Consider the following 22,350-nt stretch of genomic DNA (forward strand, 5'->3'; position numbering starts at 1 on the left):
CAATTTCATTCACACAGACCTGCTTCCAAGGAATGATAATATGTTACTCTCAAATACCACATTTAAAGGCACACAAGCATAAAGGTATGACAGACTAGAGCAGAAATTTTGTTCATTTTTAAGAAACATCCTTTGGGACTCTAACAAATACTTCCATTGTCTTCAACAGGAGAAAGGAACAGAGGTCTACCCTACATCTTTGACATGCATGAAGAATGACGACAAGCATGATAAAAACAAGATTTATAAAAAAAAAAAAAAAAATACATCCATCACTACTACCAAAACACTAACACGGCACACTCTTGCACAATCAGGCCTCTACTACAACTTAAAGCTGGCCAAAGTGTTTTCTTCCTTCCTGCATCACTACAATTATCAGTAAGCCAGAGCTGGTGACGATCAGAGGCTCGTGGACACCTCAGCAAGAGCTGTTACTCAGAGACAAACCTGCAGTCATCTAAGTGATGATGTGAGAAGTGCTCTGTCAGGCTGTCTGAGTCCAGGAGTTCATTTTACCTGTCACTGACCAGTGAGCATGCTGCTACACCCCTGTGCCACGGTCAAGTAGCACAACCACAAAGCCCACCACTCATGAGCGCCATTCTCATGCTCTGGAAACAATAAGCAAACACAACTCCCTCGACACCAATATTGCTTTGGATTTTTCATTCTGCTACAGTCAACACCTCTTAAATTAAAACAAGAAATAACAGTGTATCACTATAGTACAAAACCAGCTTATTTTCTACAGCAAACGTCTTGCATAGGAACACATACCTCTCCAGTGATGTCAGTCTGAGAACAAGCATCACAGTGTTGTTGAGGTAAACAGGAGTCACTGAGCGAACTAGAATTGTGCTGGAGATCCTGCAGGGAATCTGTAATACAACAGCTATTCCTGAATCCATCTGTTAACTTGGCCAGGCTCTACAGGAGAAGAGATTTAAAAAACAAAACAAAACAAAAACAACCCCAAACTATTTTAATAATTATTTTATTAATAAAAAAAATCTATTTAAAAATACGACAGGTAACTTGCCTACAAAGAGCTATATGCAAAAAGTAAAATTCATCAGTGTCACTAACACGCAGAAGCTTTGCTTTTAGATAAACCTCTCCTTTTAAAGGATGCATCTAATAGTAAACAGATTATTTTTTTAATTATTTCTTTCAGATCTATGAATGTTAACTTTTGTATGGCTTACAGTTCTTTAAATGCAGCAGCTGTCAACTTTCAAGTTAGCTGATAGGGAAGACAAATGTGATTCCCCTGCCCTTTTGCCATCTTCTGCATAGGTTACATTCCTTACCCACTACTGCTATCACATCTGACTTGATGAATACCTTGTACTGATTGTATTTTTATGACAGCTGATTTCACCCTTGTGCTCCGTTAGCCAAGGTTCACAGAGTTAGAGATATTTTACACTTTGGATTAAGCAAGGGACATCTCTGAGATGTCTAGAAAATGACACAAACTGTGAGGGTAAAGCAGAGGCCTCAAGCCATCTTCAAGGGAGAATAAGACAGAATAAGACAGAATTACACTAACAAGAATTTGTTTGACAATAAGAGCTTGGTTGTCAGGCTGTTATAATTTATCTTAAAATAAAGATAAAATTGTTTATACTGCTTTTATTTTCTGATTGTGCATGCTCTACTGTTCAAAAATTAAAAATAATGTAGTGTTAATAACAAAACTATGGTGCAGGCTGTCATGACTGAATCCCTGAGCACTCTGCATCAACCAAACATTTAAAAAAAATAATTCTGCCCTCTCACCAGAAGATAAAGGAAAACCAAATGATGTGAAAAGAACTTATCAGAAATTTGAAGAGCTGTATCAATTTATAAATCATAACACATTCAATCCATTAGGTTCTAATAATACATCTAAAACCTCAAAACTACTTACTCCATTGTCTGAACTACCGAATCAGAGATGAATCTGAAGCACTGCAATGGGAAAAGGCTGGCCCCCAGCAATCTCAGTGGCTCTGACAACTGGTGATTTGCAACAAGCCCCAGTTATTGTGCATATGCAATTACCAGGAGATTTCCCAGTCTCAAAGTGCAGTTTAAAACAGGTAGGACAGCAACGCTGCCTCTTCTTACAATGAATTCAACTAATGGAGTCGAGAAGATGTAACAACAATTGGTTGCTGCTCACAGAACGGCAGACCACCTTGAAGATGAGAGCATCCATATTTGGAGCCTAGGAATTGCAGTAGGCCTGAAACTAGCCAGAAAAAGCAGCTTTTTCTAGTGGTCTCCATTTCCAACATACATAGGCTGTCCCTCCGTTCTCATTATATATTGGTCCCTCCCTCAGACCTGCCTCCACCACAGATGAAAAGGAGGGAAAATACTCAACACGGTGTAGAACAAAGGAACAGACAGTATTTTTTGTGACCCTAGACACAAAAGTGGGAAGCCTCTGCTCCACCCTGCCAGCTCCCTGAACACACACTTTGTCTTCTTCCTACTGGGAAAAGGCAGGGAGAGATGTAGGTACCTAGTATGTCCTTTTTAGTATGAAGGACAAACAATAGTTTCCTCTTAGTCCGGAGAAAGCAAAACTCAATTTCAAGTTACGTTGCTGAGACGTCCCTAGCTAGTGTCTCTTTATCCTCCAAGACTTGCTGCAAAATGAACTGGTCCACAATGTGGCAAAAAGAAAACCAGAGTGTCTTCCACTTAATGAAAATTGAAAATTGTGGAGTCCCATCCAACACTCTTCTCCAAAACTCACCGAAAATCATCCAGTCCTGTCAGTTTCCTGCTGTATGGAGGATTAAGATGGAACTCTAATGGGTTTATGACACGAAAATAATAATTTCCAATCATGGCTATACAAACACCAAACATTTAACTTGTCCTTTTCCCAGTAAAGCTGAGCCAGTGACATGAACAAAAACCAAGGAAACAAAGTCTGAGGTTTCTCCTAAATAAGCTATGTCACACCTGGCACCTTTGGCTAACACATATTATGCTATAGGCATATTTAACACCAAAGGCCCCAATGCTAGAACTTAAATCTAAACTTCTTTCCATATATCAGCTACTTCATGAACTCCTGCTGTACTCCTGATGCCCTCCAGCACCTCCAATTAGGTAATGAATGCTTGGCTGCTGGCTATCAGGGCACAGTTGCTGAACCCTGGACACTACTTAAAAATTTCACAGCATTTGACAGTTGGCAATCACCAAGTAGCATCAACTTACATCTAGATGCATAGGTGACTATGCTCTAGGATAAACATATATGCTTTGAGTCCTAGTTGGATGAGTGAAAGCACAGCCTCCAGCAATCCTAACATGGAAAATTACAACCTGAGTTAGCATACTTTTAGATAGAAACAATTTACATAAACTGCTAGGAGTAATATCCTCCTCCCCAGCTATATGGAGGAATCCATCTTTCATCTGGGGATTATGGATTGTTTATGGCAGCCCCACAGAAACTGCCAGATCAGGCTATCATATGGATGTGAGCTTCTAGGCACAGCAGCCTAGACCTACCCAAAAAGAGAGAAATGAGCACTGTCATTTTATCACTGATCTGTTACTATCTCATTGGGGAGCCCTCTGCCACATACAATTTCAGTGCAGTTCCTATCTAACCTATTAAGCCTATTTAACTGGTTAAGAAAAGAAAAGAAAAAAAAAAAAAAAAAAACAACAGAAAAGAGCAAACTCTAATGCTTCCTAAGGATAAAGGACATTTTAAAAGCCTATGTACATATTGGAACAGAAACAAAAGTATGAAAGGGATGGGGGTGGCGAGAAACACACACTGCTTTAAGGAATCTAACCACGCACCTTGATTACTCCATCTTATATAAAAAGTTTGCCCCCTTTTTTGAGCAGTGACACTGCATATTTGGCTTTATTTGTAACCACAGTACCCAGTTTAAATCTGACCACCCTCTTCTTCCCTCGTCAGCCTTCTCTCCCACACAACTCAATCCAATTATCATATTTCTATGACAGCTACAATTTTCCAAGCACCTACACAAGACTGAGTCACTTCTACTATGTTTAGTTCTGTTGCTTACACTGGCCAGATTTAAATTAAGAAATAGTAAGAAATTGTCTATTTCCTTTCTCTGAAATAAATCCCCATCTGTTTACACAATACTTCAAACTTCTCTACAAACAGCTTTCAAAACAACTAGTTTTTCATAAGAAAACTTGTCTTGCCAACAATAGCTTTAAAATGTAGCATTTTCAAGGACAAAACAATGTCAAAATTGATAGGAAATTAAAAAACAAATTCTAAACTCATTAGGAACATACTTATAATAGACTTGCACTTGTTTGACAAAGCTAAATAAATCCATAACAATAATCTTCAACTAACTGTAAAAAGGCAAAGCACAGAAAAGTTTGGTGACAACAAAAATAACTTAAATTTTTTTGGTCAAAATTTAAAAAAAAATTATCAGACAGAAAGCTGGATATTTTTGCTGAGCACAATAAGTTGGCAGAAACACACAATTTTTACAACTGTAGATCTTGTAAACTATGGCATTTAATCCCTTATTACAATTGCAATAAAACATGCAGTACTGTTTTGCATGCTAGGCCTGTGTGGAACAACTATTTTTTAGATTCTCCTGGACTAGATATCTATTATTGGAGGCTATTATAACAGATTCTCATTAATTTCAAAAATGATACCTCCTAGACCGGTATTTCCTGTATGTCATGTAGACCCATGAAGAAGGATGGCAACACTTTTCATTTTCACTTCTGGCTTGTGCAAGCTCTGCATTCCGGTGCTGCCAGCATTGCCCAATCCTTGACACTAAGCTTGATCCTAGACTTCTATCTCCCTCAACACTGTATTTAAAGAAACTGCAAGTGCACTTAAAGTTGGTTTAACAGATACGATTTTCAAGGCATGTCAATGTTTACAGCTGGATTTAGTGCCACTGAGGACTGAAAATGTAAGGAAAAGAGGAAAAATAATATCTAGTGGGGCAGTCAAAACATGGCCAGTAGTTAAGCTGCTCCAAGATCTCATACACAAGTCTTTAAATTACAAGTTAGTTTCCTAAAATGTGCGTCACTGAATCCATGAAGAACTGCCTTTCTAATCATTTCTTGCTAGCCAGGCATGTGGAAGACTGAGAATCACTTTAAAACTTGGCCAACACAAAATATCAAATATGTTAAAACTTGCCAAGGCAAAAACTTTTCATAGTGACTTAAGTGTTCTGTCTACTTGAACAAGGATTTGTGGTCCATCAGCTGACCTATGGTTAATGCTTTGGAGAGTGAATAATTGTATAACTGTGGAAAATCATTATATGTAGATTACAAGCTACCCATAACATTTAACAATTAAAAAAAAAAAAAAAAGGAAAAGCAAAACACTATTGCAGAAAAAACTGCAAGAAAATGTTTGAATGGCAATATTAATTTAGTACAGTCCCAAAATTTTAGGTAACAAAGATGCCTTTTTCCATATAGCAGTTTGAAGACTGGGTGAAAAGAATTGTACTTGTCACCTCTCTGTATCTGCAGCATACTTGGGCAAGTCTATACTGATGTCTCTGTGGTGGCAGAGGCTCGTGGCTCTTTGATTATGCTCCCATCACATTAATAATGCAGACACAGCAACTGAGAGCTTGGAGCAGGATGCAGAATCCACTCAAAAGTCAGATCACTACTCAGGCATGTCTCCCCTCAACCCTCATTCTCCGATTCATAAAATAATTTAAAGCTTGCACTATGGTTTCTGTATACATTGTATTTAATCATTAATTAATTTAATCATAAAATAATTAATTTAATTGAGGGTTTTGCGAGAATATTTGAAATTAATATGTGTCTTGACATGGGTACCGAAGAGGAGAGTTTGGGGCAAAAAAAGGAGAACTGCCAAACTGTGGCATTGTGACATAGAGATCCAGTTTTGTGAAATGCCTATACAAGGAAAAACACAGTAGACAAACTAGTAAACACTGTAGCGCATTTTAGCACACAATTCTCAGTCACACTTCATTATAGGTAATACAAAGAGATGTTACACAAAACAAAAAAACAAATATGGTAAAACTTCATATTTTTTTTTAAATGCAGCATAATTACACCATAGTAGTCTTTGATATAGTCAGCAGCAATGGAAAGCTATATTCAATATAGACACTGATCTAAACATAAGAATAGTACATTATGTAAAACAAAAATATGAAATGCATATTAAATCTTGCATCCACGGTCTACTGTGACTACTTACCTGTTTCGAATTGCCTGCTAGTGGCAATTATCAAACAGAAAAATCAGTTTAGGCCACTCCATTTCCTTATTTAAACTTGGTAACCCCAATGCGATCACAAACAAGAAAACAGAGGTAAGTTACCACTTTTCATCAGCTATTTGTTCAGTAGCATATTTTTACCTGCATAAGGTCCTGCCTTTCTTTTTCACCTGTGCATATAGCTTTCTTTATGGTTCGAAGCTCACTCATTATAGCTTGTGCTTCATCCAATCTATAATTTGTATGAGCACTTGACATCTTACGATCAATCCTGTTGAAAAGATTAAGACAAATTCAGGAATTTTCACATATTAGAAAGCACAAAGATGTTTTAAGAGCTCTTGTTTATCCATGTACCACTTTATTTCCAGGAATAAAATGATACTCTACTTGGACATAGCACAGCACTCAGTCCCAAGTAGATTCTAAAGACAAAGCAATGCAATTAACTACCCAGGTTTTGCAGAACCAACAAATTTCCTGGTTTTAATATCCTAATACAGAGCTTACTTACAGGCAATGTCTGTACGCTATATCACATAATAAAAGTAAAATCAACCTCACACTAACCTACACGGTAATAACTCAAAAGATAAAGCTATTAGCAGTCTAGCTGCCATGTTTTCCATGCAGCACTACACATTGCAACGTCTCTTCCAGGACTTCTGTCTGATCTTGCTTTAGAAGTTTCTAACAAAGGTGTTTCACTTTCTTGGGAAGAAATTTTTAATTCCTAAAATTTTATTGCAAATGCTTTCCTGCCATTATGGGCATCTTTGAGTATCTTTTCTAGAAGACATCATCATCCTGTACTAAGGAACATCACATGGGACCATCCCAGAAGATTTCAAATGCGAACTCAGCAAGAAGCAAGAGCACTACTCGCTACATCAGGCTGAAGTACTACTCATGTTTCCACCCTGACGTAAAAAAATCTCTCATCTTAAGTGGGACATCCACCGAGTTTTCAAATTTTTTTTCAACAGTTCGCAGTAGTGAAGGACAGCAGATCAGGACACAGAAGTCTAGTCCAGTGTATCACCCTGATCATTTGCTTTGATTTATAGATAAAGAGCAAGACCAGACACTCTGCAGAACTTGTTAGAAGTACCATTTGGTCTTAGATTTATGACAAATGGCTATGGGATTTTAACAGGCTAGCCACAGCAATTAGTGAAAGTTGTGCTAAATCCCTGTTAAAATATGAAAACCTCTATTTTCCTGTTAAGCTAGCATAGAAAATGTGTATATAGAACAAAGGTGGTATGTGCACTGGTCCCTAAGCCAATGCTAAGAACAAACACCTCGAGGAAAAGGTGTCTCTGGCTAACAGAATTCAAGATAAAACATACATCAGTCATTCTACAGGATATCAGTTTATAAAAAGATGTAGTAGGAGAAGATATGCTATACATACATGGCAAGAATACTCAAACTATTTAAAACATTGAGAATAACCAAGAGTTTCAAGGTAGGTATTAAGGTAAGAGTACCAACAACACTCACTCAACATGTTAGTTAAACAAAATCAGTGAAATTCCACTTGCAGATTACTTGTTTTAAAATTAAAATATTAAAATGCAAAATCAATAAGTGTGAATGAAAACCCTGTGGTTTTATCATGCAACTCACAATAGTTAGGAAAAAATGCAGGTTGGCTTTCTACAGTTTTGGTTTTGCTTGTTTTTCTGACAGTTCCTGCTTTTAGAGACAACACAAAGTAAGTCTGAACCTCAGGCTTACTTAAACACCGTTTTCCCCACATTTCATAAGAAAATGTATAAGCCTCTATGATTTTTGGTTCAAGAACAAGAAAGGACTTAAATGTGGTGGACTGAGGTTGCTTTTTTTGTTTGTTTGGTTTTGTTTTCCTTTTAGGATGCTTACTTGAGTCTTCGTTAATTTTTAGTTAAAATCCCGAAAAGATCAGCTAAAATCATGTTAAAACAACTAATCCAATTCACTAAAAGTTACAGGAAAAAGATAATATGTGGTTTTATCTGAAGGTTACCTTAACGTTAAGAACATAGATTCCACCCAAACATTAGACCCGAAAACACCTCCTACACAACTGCTCATTATACTGTTTGCCAAGTCCAAGGTGGCATTTCAGGAAAAGGAAATTATTTAATTTCAACCAGATTTTTGTCCAGTTACCCACATATTCATGTTTCTGGACGTCACTTTGGAGCCCAACTTATGAATTGATATTTGTTTAACGAAAGAATCAGAAAAGTTTCTACTGCCAGAAATACTTGAGCTTAAATCAGCATTGCTGTCAACCCAAACTGATTTAAGTATCTTACAAAATTACTTGCTATTTATTGTCTGTTAATTTTTTTTCTCTCCTTTCATAAAGCTCTAGTTTTGAAAGCCACAAAGTTAACAGGAATCTTTCATTTTATTAACAGAAAATAGCATGATACGCATACAGATTAGGCCTTTATATGAATAAAAAGAACATTCAACTAATACACAAAACTATGAATTAAGTATACATTTTCTGAGGAAGACGTTTCTAGGATATGCAGACTATTTATACCCTTACAATAGTTTCAGTCCTATAGGGCAGTTTCCGTGTTCCTCTATTTTCCTCCACATGCTTTCAAAGACGCAGGACTCCCCCACCACCACCCTCACCAAAGCACAGGCCTGTAGTTGAGTTAAAAACTAATTTTAAAGCTCTTGTCAGGTCTCATATCCTCTAAACTAGTCTGTAGCTATAAATCATTTAGTCAGTCCTAATTCCCTGTCTCTCCCAACTTCTATCAGCGTTCCCTCCGCTCTCGCAGCCAACTGGCCGAGTTTTCATTTCCCTTGCTGCTAAATGCCTTCTTCCTCCAAAATTCCTGCCTGCAATCAGAAGGGTCACTGAAAACACAGGGCAAGCAGGAACTGCTCCTCACTCTCATTCCCTGCTGCCTGATGGGTCAGAGGAAGGGATTCGTTCCAGGACAGGCTCATCTTTAACCCCACAACTCCGGACTGCGACAGGATCAGCAGCAACACGGGGCAAAGGCGCCCATGGAGGCTGAGGAACACCATCACATAGGGTGGGATCTTTGAAGACTTAAAAGGTTCAGCTTTACAAAGTCTCCAGTGGGCAAGGGCAGACTGTGATGTCCAAAGGCTTATCACAACATTGCCAAATTTGGATGAAACTGTAGAAAATACAGCCCAAACAAAAAGCCACAGCACTACAAAATTTGAAATTCTGACTGTATTGGAGTTGCAGAGCTATTAAAAAAAAAAAATTCAACCCTCTCTCCCCCCACAAAACCCCACTTTTCTCTCATTGTTCTGTGGTTGGGTTTTTTTTTGTTTGGTTTTTTTTTTTTTTTTTTTTTTTATTCTCCTCATAGATGGCTAAGCCATTTTACTAAAACTGAAAAGAACAGAAAACAAAACACAGTCCAAGGCAGACACTGTACGTGGAAAATGTCAGTGCAAGAGATTTACATTTAACAAAGGCACCTGAATTAGACAGCAACATAAAATTATGGAAATAGTGAGCAACCTAACCACCCTCACCATAAAATTTGTCTCTTCTCTGAGAGCTATACCCAGCAGAGGTTGCAGAGGGAGTCCCATGGCAGCAGGTTCTGATACCTGCTCATATAATGCCATTCTGGTCAGACTTTCAAAGCAAATATTCAGCCAGATGTAAAGCCCAAAGAGTGACAGCTCCTAATATTATTCTTGGCTTGTACTTGAAATAAAGTGAAGAACATGGCTTTAAAACAGCTGAACAGGATGCATGCCATTCTTGTTTGGCAGTTACTTGAAGATTTGACCTAGCACAAGAAGGAAAAAAGTATGCAGGCCAAAAATACAGAAAAGGTAACAAAAAGGGGCAATGTCTGAGATGTAAGAAACTTTTATGTTGTTTTTTGGGTGGGTTTTTTGTTTGTTTGTTTGTTTTTAAAAAAAGGGGGAGGGTGGGGAAACCCCAGAATTTTTGTTTTAAAGAAGGACCAACGAGTTTCTTTCCATACAGTAGGCCTACTTTGTGGATTTGCAAAAAGTAAAATACTTCAGCTTCAGTACTTGATTTGAGTGACCCCTTTCTCCTGGCAAATAAAAGGAGTTGGGGAAGGATCGCTCAGGCACAACCTAGAGCACAGTTAGGCTTTTAGCCTGATTTGTCTGTTGACAACATGAGGAGGCTAGAGAAACTTCTCTCTTCAGTTGTTAGTCAGAGTCCACTCCAAATTGTCTCACTTCATACTAGAAACAAAATACTCAAAAAAAAAAAAAATCACATATCTTACCAGAAAGGCAATTAAAAAATACTTACAAAACAAAACCCACAAGCCTCTGGTTCACAAGTGAAGAAGTCACTGCAGACAGCAGAGCTCAGCAGGGCACAAACACTGATTAATTCAATGCAATCCCAGATAACGCACAGGGGAGATGTTCTCCCCAGCTTCAACAAGCAACAACAAAAGCCACCCAGTGCAACAGTGGGACAGTGACTGTAGCAACAGAAGCAATGAGCAGCACTGAGTTGTCATGCTTGAACTTTTAAACTAAATTATTAAGAGTGACCACTGACTAATCAAACATGCTTTAAAGTAATTCCTCTCTTGAATGTCTCTCCTACACCCCCATCCTGGAATACGGGCAACTTCACTTGGGCTAAAATCCAAGATTTATATTTGCATTCTTAATCATTCACAGACTGGCTTTTCAAGAAGTTGCACTATTTTGCTGGACTATCTTAAATTAATTATATTAATTAAAACAATCTTGACTTTCAAATAGCCTTCAAATACTTTCATCATTCTAGTCAAGTGATCAGTCCTTTTATAAAACAATTGAACCTACACCCTTAAAATAACCTAATGACCAGGACAAGGAAAACAAATAAAGAAAGTAGAAAAGGCAAAGCAATTCTTACTTACTTAAAAAAAAATGATTAATGTTAAGACAAAATTGCTTTTGTTCTGTTACTGCTTATATGTCTAGGCCACCATCCTAAAACGTTGACTGTACTTAAAATATTACTTAAAATATTTGCTGAGCACTGAGTGCTTTATTTTACTAATTTCCAGATAATATCATACATTAACAATTCCCCTCCATACCCGTAAATGGTTCATGTAGTCAATAAAAATATATTTATGCCTGAAAGTTATTACATTATATCTGCCAATGAAGGATTTTAGTTGAACATTCTCTGAAGCTTTTAAAAATGCATTATCAAACAAAAGAACCTTCTAAGCTTAAAACAAACCAAACCAAAACAAACCCAAAACCCAATACGAAGTGCATGGGCTACTTCCTCTTCTTTAGAAGTAAAATCTGAGTATCTCCCCTTTATATCGTTTTGTTAATGTAACACCAATCAAAATCAAAGTTGGAAAATAAGTAACCTAATTGCTCCAGGATCCCTGGAACTTTGCCAGGATTCCTAAAGCGAAAGTGTGCACCCATGCTCTGTACCACCAGCGCAATAAATCCACAGCTTCAAAATACTTCCACAGATACTGTACTTATGCTGCAAACCACATTAGACACGTGTTCCAATGTTTTCAGGAAGCTCCTGCATTAGGCTGTTTGTTCATATGCATGCTGGAAAAATGGTCGAGATTTCTAAACGCACAGCCACATGTCCACAGCAAATCCAAGAGCTGTTCAACATATGGTCTAGCCTCTGGCCCTGTTGAACAGATTTGGAAGTCACAACAACCTGCGTTTACCTGCCATCTTTTCCATGGCCTGGCAACCTCTCTCCCTATCCCACTGGGATTCCTGCGTATATGCTACATGTGTAGGTGACTAAGCGGAGTACAGATGGAAGTCACTTAGTTCCCATCTGATGGCCTGCAGGACGAGTAGCAGGGAGAGGGCTACCCCAGCAGTTTAACAACCTTCGCCACCACTGAGCATGATGGAAACAGAGCACAGGTTGCTTAATAGCCCTGGGAGCAGTGGCAAATTGCCCCAAGTTACCTTTCCTCGCAGGGAGGAGACAAGGAGTCATGTTTACACACATCAATTCTGCAGACACGCAACAAAATCCAAGGTCTCACAGACCATCAGATCTACTGCAGACACATAAATAAGCTATACCGTGCAGAGTGAGACAGCCCGACCATCAGGCAGAAGCAGCAGCAGTGTTGTAGCACATGGCTTCCCCCCAAGAGACGTATTGTGCCCAGCCAGAAAGCCTTGGTACTGTTCACAGGATAACTGCTCCACTGCCTGGTGCTTCTGGCTGTGCTCCAGACAGTAAGTATCAGACACCTTTTTTTAAAAAAGTATTTTTAAAATCTAATTCCACTTCAAGAGCATTTTCAGAAAGTGTTAGAGAACAGGGCCTAAAAAACTGGTTTTTCATGTGGATCTATGAAATCATCATTCCAATCAATTCTGTCCAACCCCTTTTCCATCATTTCATGCTGTTCTCACCCCACATCACTGTCATAGCAGAAACTCTGAATCAAAGCAATTAAGATGCTTCAACCTTTTTTTTTTTTTGGCAACAGTTTTCTAAGAAATTCATTCCAAGGAGAATAAAGAAAAAAATATCCTCCCACAAATTCTTAACTTACTCTTGCAGAGTTTCCACTCCTTTTTCCTTATATTGCAGCTCCTGCTTCATCTGCGCCAATTCTCGTTTTAGCCTAGAAAGCTAAATATAACAAAATAAAGTAATAATATGTAACAGAAACTTTCATAATAAAAATAATTGGTTTTCAAATACAATATCTTAAGTTACTTTAAAAAAATTGAAGTGATAATCTAAGTTCTCTTCTTTTTTTGCTTTGAAATTTGCATTAAAATAACAGAAGACTTTTTGAAACATAAGACCCAATCAAAGAGCGGTCACAACATTCAGCTTTGAAAGTATAAATTTCCTCATCCATTCTATTGGTTTTCTACCTCCAATAGCTTATGCTAACAGCTAGCAAGTTTCAACACATACGATTTTTCTCCTCCCCTTGTAGCAGACAAATAGCTCTCGACTGTCTTCAGCTCTTTAGTCAACTTAAAAAAAAAACCTGAACATTCAATGCTATCAATTTTTCAATCCGGGAAAACAAAAAAATCACTGACAACAGAACTGACCTCTCACCCAGATATGGCAGCCTGATTTTCCAGTTGTCTTCATATTGTCTTGCCCTCTCAATCCCCCTAACAATTACCTCAATCCAACTAGCAAGTATAAATCAAAAGTGACAAAGCAGCAATGTCTCCAAAACCACACTTCTGTGGTTTTATGAAAACTGTTACCTGAGTAGGTTGTGCAGACCTTAGAAGAGCGCTATCAGCACCAAGAATGATCTGCAAAGAAATAGCTTCTTGCCCTCCAAAGCTGATAGATAACTGAGGGCAACTGGGGGGGTTGGGAGGGGAGGATGCAAGAGACTACAGGCAAATGAATGGAATAGAGATGTTTCAGTGTGAAGCGGTGACATGTAAAACTGAACTGAGAGCCCAAAGAGGGGTAGGGATGGAAGAAAAAAGCTCTCTCTTCTCAAGCTATCAAACTTGGTACCTTTTCTAAAATTTACCCAGAGTGCTCTTTATTTTCACATGTATGTCAACACAAGACAAAACTATTAGGAAAAAAAATTACTACATATCCAGGCATAGATTAATTTTGTCAGCTCTAGGTCAAGAGTGAGGGGCTTCACAGCAGTTCCAGGGATACAAACGAGGACTGCCACAGTCCCACCATTCTGCGTGTCCCTCCCTTCCCTATGTTCTTGCCCTTTCCTCAGAACTTATCGCACCAGCCCCCACAAAAACCCTATACCCTCACCACCACTTTCAACACTCACCAACAGTAAAATGAAAGAATGCATCACTAATATCATGTGCACACACTTTATAGTAAATATTTTATTCTATTACCTGAAACAACTCAATGTCTATGCACACATTCAATTGAACTAGGGGTTTTTTTTGTTTTAAGATGAAGAAACAGTCTTGTAAGTGAAGACCTTGTTTATTTTATTTAAATATTATTTAAATAAATAAGGCTTATTTTCTTGTTTAGAATATGCTGACATTTAGAGTATGTAAAAGCAGCAAACACTAGTCAGCATGTAGTAAACTTATACAGATAGAATAAATGCCTTTGAAGGGTGGTGAACAGGATTTATTTTCAGAGGCACTCATGTGAAAAGTGGTCACTACAACAAAAATGGAACACTATCCTGCAAAGATAAGTATTTTTTATTTATTTCGTGAGCGGAGTGCCTGGCATGCTAAATCCCATTTTATCCATTAATAAAGAGAAACATACAATTTAGAAATAGTTCTAGAGCTTAATATTATAAACTGCTTTTTATAATTGTTTACAACTGCTGTATCAATTTGCTTGAAACCAATGTGCAGACTTCAACTCTTTGTTAAAATAGCGTGGGAGAAATTCAAGAAGTGAACTATTCTTCCTTCAGCAAAGACAGTACCAATAGCATGATTCTAGTTTAAAAATAAATATAAAAATTGAACATTTTTATTACAGAACTGCCTATCACTGTCAGAATGCTTAAACTCTCCTCCCCTCACAGGGGCTATAAAGTTCTATTTGGCCAATATGCCTAAGGAATTGTGAACAGATTTCCAAATAAATGGCTAAATCTAGAGTTCAGTGACATCCACAGAACCCCACTGAAAATGGGTAAATGGGAAAATATGAAGACAGTGGTTTTGAACTGCACTTAATCAAGAATTTGGCTGCAGACTATTTACTACTTGTGGCAGTTTGCACAGAGAAAGCAATTTCTGAAAGCCTGGCTTAGTTTGCCTCTGACATTCATGACAAAAATCTTTACGCTTGTAACATGGAAAAAGCATTACTTTGCAAGTCACTGAAATGCAGTAAATACAGACTCATTTTAATAGAACAATATATTAGAGTAGAAAACCAAATTTTATTATTGTATTTCCAAAAAAGTGTGCAACATCAAGTGTAAATGCTAACTTAAGAAAAACATAGTCCCTCTTCCCTTCCCCATGTCCAATTTGTATTTTTATTTTTACAAAATGAAAAAAAAGATTACTCACTCTGTCACGACGGCTGGCTATTTCTGCTTTAATCTGATACGGATCATACTTGGTATTAGTTGAAAATCCAGAGAATGCTAAACAGATGGAAAACAGTATTTTACATTGATTTTTTTTCTTCTTTAATACACTTGTTAAGATGTGGCACTACTTAATAAACCACTGCATTCATTCTTTGTGTTACAAGTCACTAGGTTTTAAAATAATCCTCTGTATTAAAGTACAACTAAAGAATTACCTTTGGCATGCCTGAAAGTTTTTTTTGTCCTGAACAATAACAAAAATTGTATATAGCAGCACTGCATATTGCCGAAAAGCAACCAACTTCCATGACAGGATGGTGGCATTTACTCATGCAAGCAATTTGTGTAACATAACAATTGCCAACTGCTTCCTAGGTATGTTGAATTAACAGTATGATAGGGACTAAAGAAAAGAAAACTACCGTCAGAACAAAATTCAATCAGCTACAGAGAGAAGCAGCCTGCTAAAACAACAACGTAGAGAATCGACACACAGATCAACCTCTGGCGAGTGAGCTCTTAACACAGCATATCTAGAGTCAGGCAATGATTTCAAGCTGTGGCATTACAAGCTAAAGCCTAGACAGGTGAAGTAAAGGTCCTAGAGGATAGACTGGGCAAGACCAACCATGATTTATTGAGTGAGTCGTTCACAGCAGCAATAGCCCACTGAAAAATTCCTGGTATGTGAGCGGATGGGGTTGCGCTGTTAGACCTACCATACTTTTGTAAAGCTGAAGGCTGCTGCTTTGAAACCCCTATCCATGTCTGCATTGCACTGAGCCTTTCAACTCTCAAAAGAATACTGCAACACCAAGGTCATGTCAAGCATGCAGAAACTTGCCAAAATGAGTAGTCATGCCTGGACTAATTCTCTAAATCCAGGATTTTCTATGGATTTTTTTTTTTTTTTAACAGTGCTGATCACAACTGAGTCACAAAACTGCTGCATGGGCACCTCCCTGCCAACCCACAACTGCTGAGCTCACACCACCTCCCACTCATGAGCATACGACGCTGAGTCAATAGCAGCACCTACAAGCAAAAAGGAGGAAAACAGTTTGTGAAGTTTTAGTTCTTTTAATGCAACAGATTAAATAAATGGTGGTGGAGGTAGGAATATTCTCAATATATGCACCCAACTTTGGCCATCTCATTGCTCTTGAATTAGGAGCCTAAGATTTCTGTACAATAAATGGAGAAGCAAACATCCCAAAGTAGAGTGGAAGAGTGGCATTAATAAAAACAAGTGGAGAAGCCTTGGGGAACCTTGAGTTGACAGCATGATTAAACTCCAAAGTGATTTTTTTTTTTTTTAAAGACATCACCTGACTAATCAGCCCATCCCATTTTCACAAAACAGATGCATGTGACCTTAAACCAATATAAAATTAACACATCTGTAGAAAATTAAAATATTTTTTCAACTGAAAGTGAAAGGTTTTATCTAAATGACTTTACAGTGTCTCATTATCAATTCCACAGATATACCTGAAAAAAAACTATCAGAAGATTGAGAAACATAAAAGTCAATTGACGGCATTTGCATTCATGCTACAGATAATCGCCAATTTTTCCATTTTCAGTCATATTTTGTTGCTGTTTCAAGCAACTTGTTTTTCCAAGAGCTTTAAAAATATGAAAAGCAGGTTACATTTTTCTAGTATATTATCATCTTCAACAGAAGTTTCTTTCTGTATATTCACCTGAATTCAACAAAATACCCCACAGAACTATTGCAAATTTTCTCATAAAATAGATGACACTATCTTTTACCCTATTCCAAGTCTTTAAACAGTAGTTAAACACTGTTTAAACAATAAATTCTTTCTTAAAATTTATTTCTTATTAAGATTAATCTTTCTTAATAATTTTTAAGAAACTTGAACATAACAGGGAGAAATAAGATTGTTCAGTTGTGTCATGAAATAAATCACAGAATACCTATATTTAGAACTAAATAAAAAGAGGAGATAATCCCAGTTCAACAGTAAAAGGACACTTGGTCAAGACCACCTGGGACACCTCAGCCCTAGAAAATATCTTTTATTCAGGATTTTGGCATAGATATGAATTACCTTGGATTAATAAATACCACTGGATCAGTAACACTTCTATCCAGAGGCCTGCTTTCACCCCCCCTCCATGGTCAAGTTTATTGAACATTTTCAGACAGGGCTAAGCAGAACTTCCCATATTTATCAAGTACTTGACATTTACCAGCAAATCCAGCAGTTAAACAATGGCTGTACGCACAGTGGCCACTGAAAAGTCACCAGTTCAGTGAAACTCCACTACATTTCCACGCAGCTGGTGGGTATATCCGTTTGATACACTTCCTTGAACTAGACTGTTTTTACTCTTCAGTAAAGACACCTTTTCATACTGCACCAGCCAACAGCCAGTACAACAGTGCAACAACTTAAGATTTCAGAAAAAAAAATCTATCACTTGCTCCAAGCTACCAGAGACACCTGAAGAATTAAAAGGGCACAAAATCAGGGCTCTACGACCTACACCACCAGCATTATGATCAGAGGCTGGCATTCAAGAATGAAGTGCACTCATGAAACACCACCACCTACTTCATGGTCAGAGGTACTCTTGAGCACACTACCTTGTCCCTAACTCTTTAGAAAGTCGATAAACTGATCATGGATCTGCAGAAGGCTTGCCCTAACCTGATGGTTCCCCCCCATGTTGAATAGTCTATGAATTTAGGAGTGCAAGTAGGTGGCTGGTTCAGCAACATTTAGTCTTGTCTTTGTTGCCTTGCACAAAACATCACTATGGCTAGCTCCAAGATGGCTAGAGATGCTAACTGGGATATATCCCTCTTTAATGTCAAAAAGGCATATTCTAATAGACCTAACAGGAAATGGAAGTAGGATAGCGCAAAGGATAGCGCAAAGTGATCATCTGTAGTCAGGATGTTCATTCAGAAGAGAACTGAGTGACAGAAACACTTCACAGTACTTCTTACATTGCAGGATTTCTTACATCACACGTTGTGAGAGGCAGGTGGGTAAATCAAGAAAAGACTAGTAAACTCACAGCTGGCATAAGAACGGCTGTCATCCTCACACATTTTGTGCAATTGTTGATATTCTTCCTGGGCTAGTTCAAAACGCTGCTGCTTTATTTGGTAAATCTCTTTCTTGGCATTGAGTGCCTCCTGGGCAACTATTAAATATTCCTTCAGCATGCGTTCCTGCTCCCTCCTCCATTGCTCCCTTGGGTCCTCAATTTGTGTGAGCTCTAAGGAGAAAAGCATAAAAAAATAATTTGTAACACATTTTATCCCAAAGTACGAATTATTTTGTTAAGATCTGTTTTCAACTAGCACACCTAACACTACACAGTGCTCAAAATCACTCCAGCCTGGATGAGAAGAAGGAAGGATGAAGAGTGAAGAACAGGAAAAACCCTATCAAACACAACAGACATATACATTTGATTTTTTTTCTTTACAAACTAGAGCAAACCCAATGAAAACAGTGTTTTGGCTCTAACCTTCCCTTACAGCCAACTTGAAAATTCTGAGAACTACCTAACAGCCCAGAACCATGTAGGAGAACGACAGATATCACAATGCTTAACCCATAACTCTATAAATGACTGGAACAACGTTAAGATATTACATACAATTTCACAAGTATAACATCCTGAAAAGTTAGTGACTACACCTGCATAATTAAGAATAAGGTCACTCAACAGAAAAGTTAGCATTTTAATCTCAAATCCATAAAAGAATTCAAATTGCCTTTTTTATTTTTTGTCTTAAGAAACAGCACTCTCATGCATTCCCCCTCCAGGGTTTAAAGCAGTTCATATTCAAACACAAATATAAAATAGGTTTCCAGCACAAAATCTATCCCGTATATACTGATTTTCAAAGCTATGACCGTACAGCAATCTCTTTCCAGTTGCAAAGACATTTAAGAAGGACACATGCATTAAAATCCTAAAGAAATACTGGTTCATTTGTTTTCTTTTTGTGGTGATGCTCAAGCTAGCAAATATGTTTTACATGAGGATGTGCGTGTAAATTCTCATGTCTAAGTGAATGTTAATTTCTGATGATTGAGGCTCTATTGGTAAGATGCTGCTGCAGATGCAATGTCAGAGTTCAAAGTAGTGGCAGAACCTGCAGCACAGTCAGGAGCTAAGCTCCTAGTCATTTTTTCCAAACTTTGTTTCTCACGAGAGATGAAAGCCAGTTACATTTTGTATTAATCTTGTGTACATAATTCAGTATATTGGTGTCAGTGACAAAATAAGAAACTCTAAAAGATTGAGCCTAACATATTAAGAAGTCTAATGATGTCAAGGTCATGCTAGCAGCTCTACTATCTGAGCACCATCTGAAAAGCACATAAACAAAACATGAAGCTCATCAGCAACATGGACAGTGGGGTTGAGCGCACCCTCAGCAAGTTTGTCGATGATACCAAGCTCTTTGGCGAGGTACACACGCGGGAGGGGAGGGATGCCATCCAGAGGGACCTGGACAGGCTGGAGAGGTGGGCCCAAGCCAACCTCATGCAGTTCAACAAGGCCAAGTGCACGGTCCTACATCTGGTTCGGGGCAATCCCAAGCACAAATACAGGCTCGGCAGGGAATGGCTGGAGAGCAGCCCTGAGGAGAAGGACCTGGGGGTGCAGATTGATGAGAAGCTCAACATAAGCCAGCAATGTGCAATCGCAGCCCAGAAGGCCAACCGTATCCTGGGCTGCATCAAAAGAAGTGTGGCCAGCAGGTCAAAAGAGGTGATTCTGCCTCTCTACTCCACTCTCGAGACCCCACCTGGAGTACTGCATCCAGCTCTGGAGTCCCCAACATAAGGACATGGACCTGCTGGAGCGTGTCCAGAGGACAGCCACGAGGATGATCCGAGGGCTGGAGCACCTCTCCTATGAGGAGAGGCTGAAAGAGTTGGGGCTGTTCAGCCTGGAGAAGAGAAGGCTCCGGGGAGATCTTATTGCGGCCTTCCAGTACCTAAAGGAGGCCTACAGGAGAGCTGGGGAAGGACTTTTTACTAGGGCGTGTAGTGATGGGACGAGGGGGAATGGCTTTAAATTGGAAGAGGGCAGGTTCAGATTGAACATCAGGAAGAAGGTTTTCACTTTGAGGGTTATAAGGCACTGGAACAGGTTCCCAGAGAGGTTGTTGAGGCCCCATCCCTGGAGGTGTTAAAGGCCAGTCTGGACGTGGCCTTGGGCAACATGGTCTAGTGGGAGGTGTCCCTGCCAATGGCAGGGGGGTTGGAACTCGATGATCTTCAAGGTCCTTTCCAACCTAAATCATTCTATGATTCTATGATCTATGAACAGTACTTCCAACAGATTCATGTATTCGGTTCCTAACAACCTTTTCTCTCAACAGCTGTAACTTTTCTCTCCCCACAACTCCTCACGTTGCACACAGTATAAAGATTGTGCCTGCAATTTCTCCTCACATCCCAGGGACCCTCAATTCCCAGCAACACCTTCTGGCTCCAATACCTCCAAACTAGCCCTGCAGCCCAGGACAGGATGTGCTGTGCCTTGTTCCAGTCTCCATAAATCCTTCTCAGCATGCAGGGCAAGCAGAAGAAAACAGAGATCACACTGCAGCCCATCCTTTACTGAGGGCATGATAATTTGCAATGCTACCTCATCTGTCCATAAGCATCCCTGAAATCTGTGCAAATTTAATATTCCTAAAATTGCTAATCCCCTGTGGAAATTATACAGAAATTAATAAATATTTATGAGACAGAGAAGCTGGGCCCTGGTAAGTATCTCTTTTTGAATAGGAAATTAGTAGTTCAAGTATCAATAAACAGCCAAGGCTAAAATGTTATATAGTATCACGCATTAAGCTTCTGAGATCCTATACTACAGGACACTGCATCTCTTCTTGAATTATTTCAGAAGCCTTCTCAAAAGCTAGCAGCATTCTTCTCAGGCAGAAAACTTCTTCAGTACAGTAGTGAGGTTCTCTTTTGTTTTACAAAGTAGAGAGGCTTCACTTTGCCCTGGATTTCTACACAAGTTTGCCATGTAAGAACAAAACTAAAGCTACATTGTATAATAAAATTCACTTCCTTCATTTCTTTATAACCAATTAAAAAAAAAAAAAAAACCCAACAACAACAGCCAAACAAAACTACTGTAATTTAAGAACAGCCCCATACAAATGCAGAGAATATATTATTCCCTCACTGAGGAATGCCCAACTGGTTAAAGGAGACTTCAAAGGCTCCCAAGACTCTGAGGAGGAGGGAAAGGAATTCTGTGGCTGGCAGTCGCCAAGGTTTTTAAGCAATGGTTGGACAAAAGCCAAGAGCAGCTTAGTAAGGGTGTCAACAAAGTACTGAATTTACAGAACAAGATGGAGATCAGGGTTGGAAGCACCATTGAGATTTACAGAAGATTCCTCTGTTCCTGGGGTTTTTCAATATAAATGGAAAGTTATTGCCTAGAAATCTTTTTATTACTTTCTGAGTAAACAAACATAGCAAGAGGCTTGGAAAAAATCAGATGTATTACTGTTTTCTTTTAAAAGGTGCAAGGGCAAAAATCTTGAGATGGTGCACAAAGTGTGAAAGGTCCCTGGTAAGCATAACTTCAGAAAGACTCTCTTTGAATTACCCCTTGCATTTTCTCACAGTGTTTTTTTGAAACTGAAGCACTTCTAACTGTTTTGTCAATTAACACAGAACTCCAGTCCTGTATAAAGCATTTAACCTGACCAGCGACACAAGGCAGTCCGAATGTTTTCACATGGAAGTTGCTATTCCAAGTATTTTAGACATAGTTCAGAATATAATGTAAGGGACTCACTTCACAAAAATATTTCTTCAGTTCCTACACCATCTCTGCCGCTTGCCTGACACCATCTCATGATGCACATGATTGTCGACTCATTAGTTCTCACTTCTACAAAAGAGGTTAATGCAGTCTTGATTGGTACCTTTGTTGTCCACAGTTTAAAATTGGACCGAGTATTCTACTAATTTCTGAATAATGATTATCCAGCTATAATATCAA

At 38.5% G+C, this 22,350-nt stretch overlaps 1 protein-coding gene across 1 annotated transcript in view; it reads right to left on the bottom strand.

Annotated features, from left to right (window-relative positions):
* WWC3 (WWC family member 3) overlaps positions 1-22,350 on the bottom strand; it is a 106,842-nt gene that overhangs the window by 42,370 nt on the left and 42,122 nt on the right. Inside the window, exons 3-7 of the mRNA XM_082498641.1 lie at positions 18,370-18,573; positions 15,293-15,369; positions 12,829-12,908; positions 6,413-6,542; positions 781-930 (exon numbers count right to left, since the gene is read on the bottom strand). Coding sequence (XP_082354767.1) covers positions 781-930; positions 6,413-6,542; positions 12,829-12,908; positions 15,293-15,369; positions 18,370-18,573 — 641 coding nt within the window. The remainder of the gene's footprint in view (positions 1-780; positions 931-6,412; positions 6,543-12,828; positions 12,909-15,292; positions 15,370-18,369; positions 18,574-22,350) is intronic.

This window comes from Vanellus vanellus (assembly GCF_965231255.1).
Source record: "Vanellus vanellus genome assembly, chromosome: 1".
Classification (NCBI taxonomy): Eukaryota; Metazoa; Chordata; class Aves; order Charadriiformes; family Charadriidae; genus Vanellus; species Vanellus vanellus.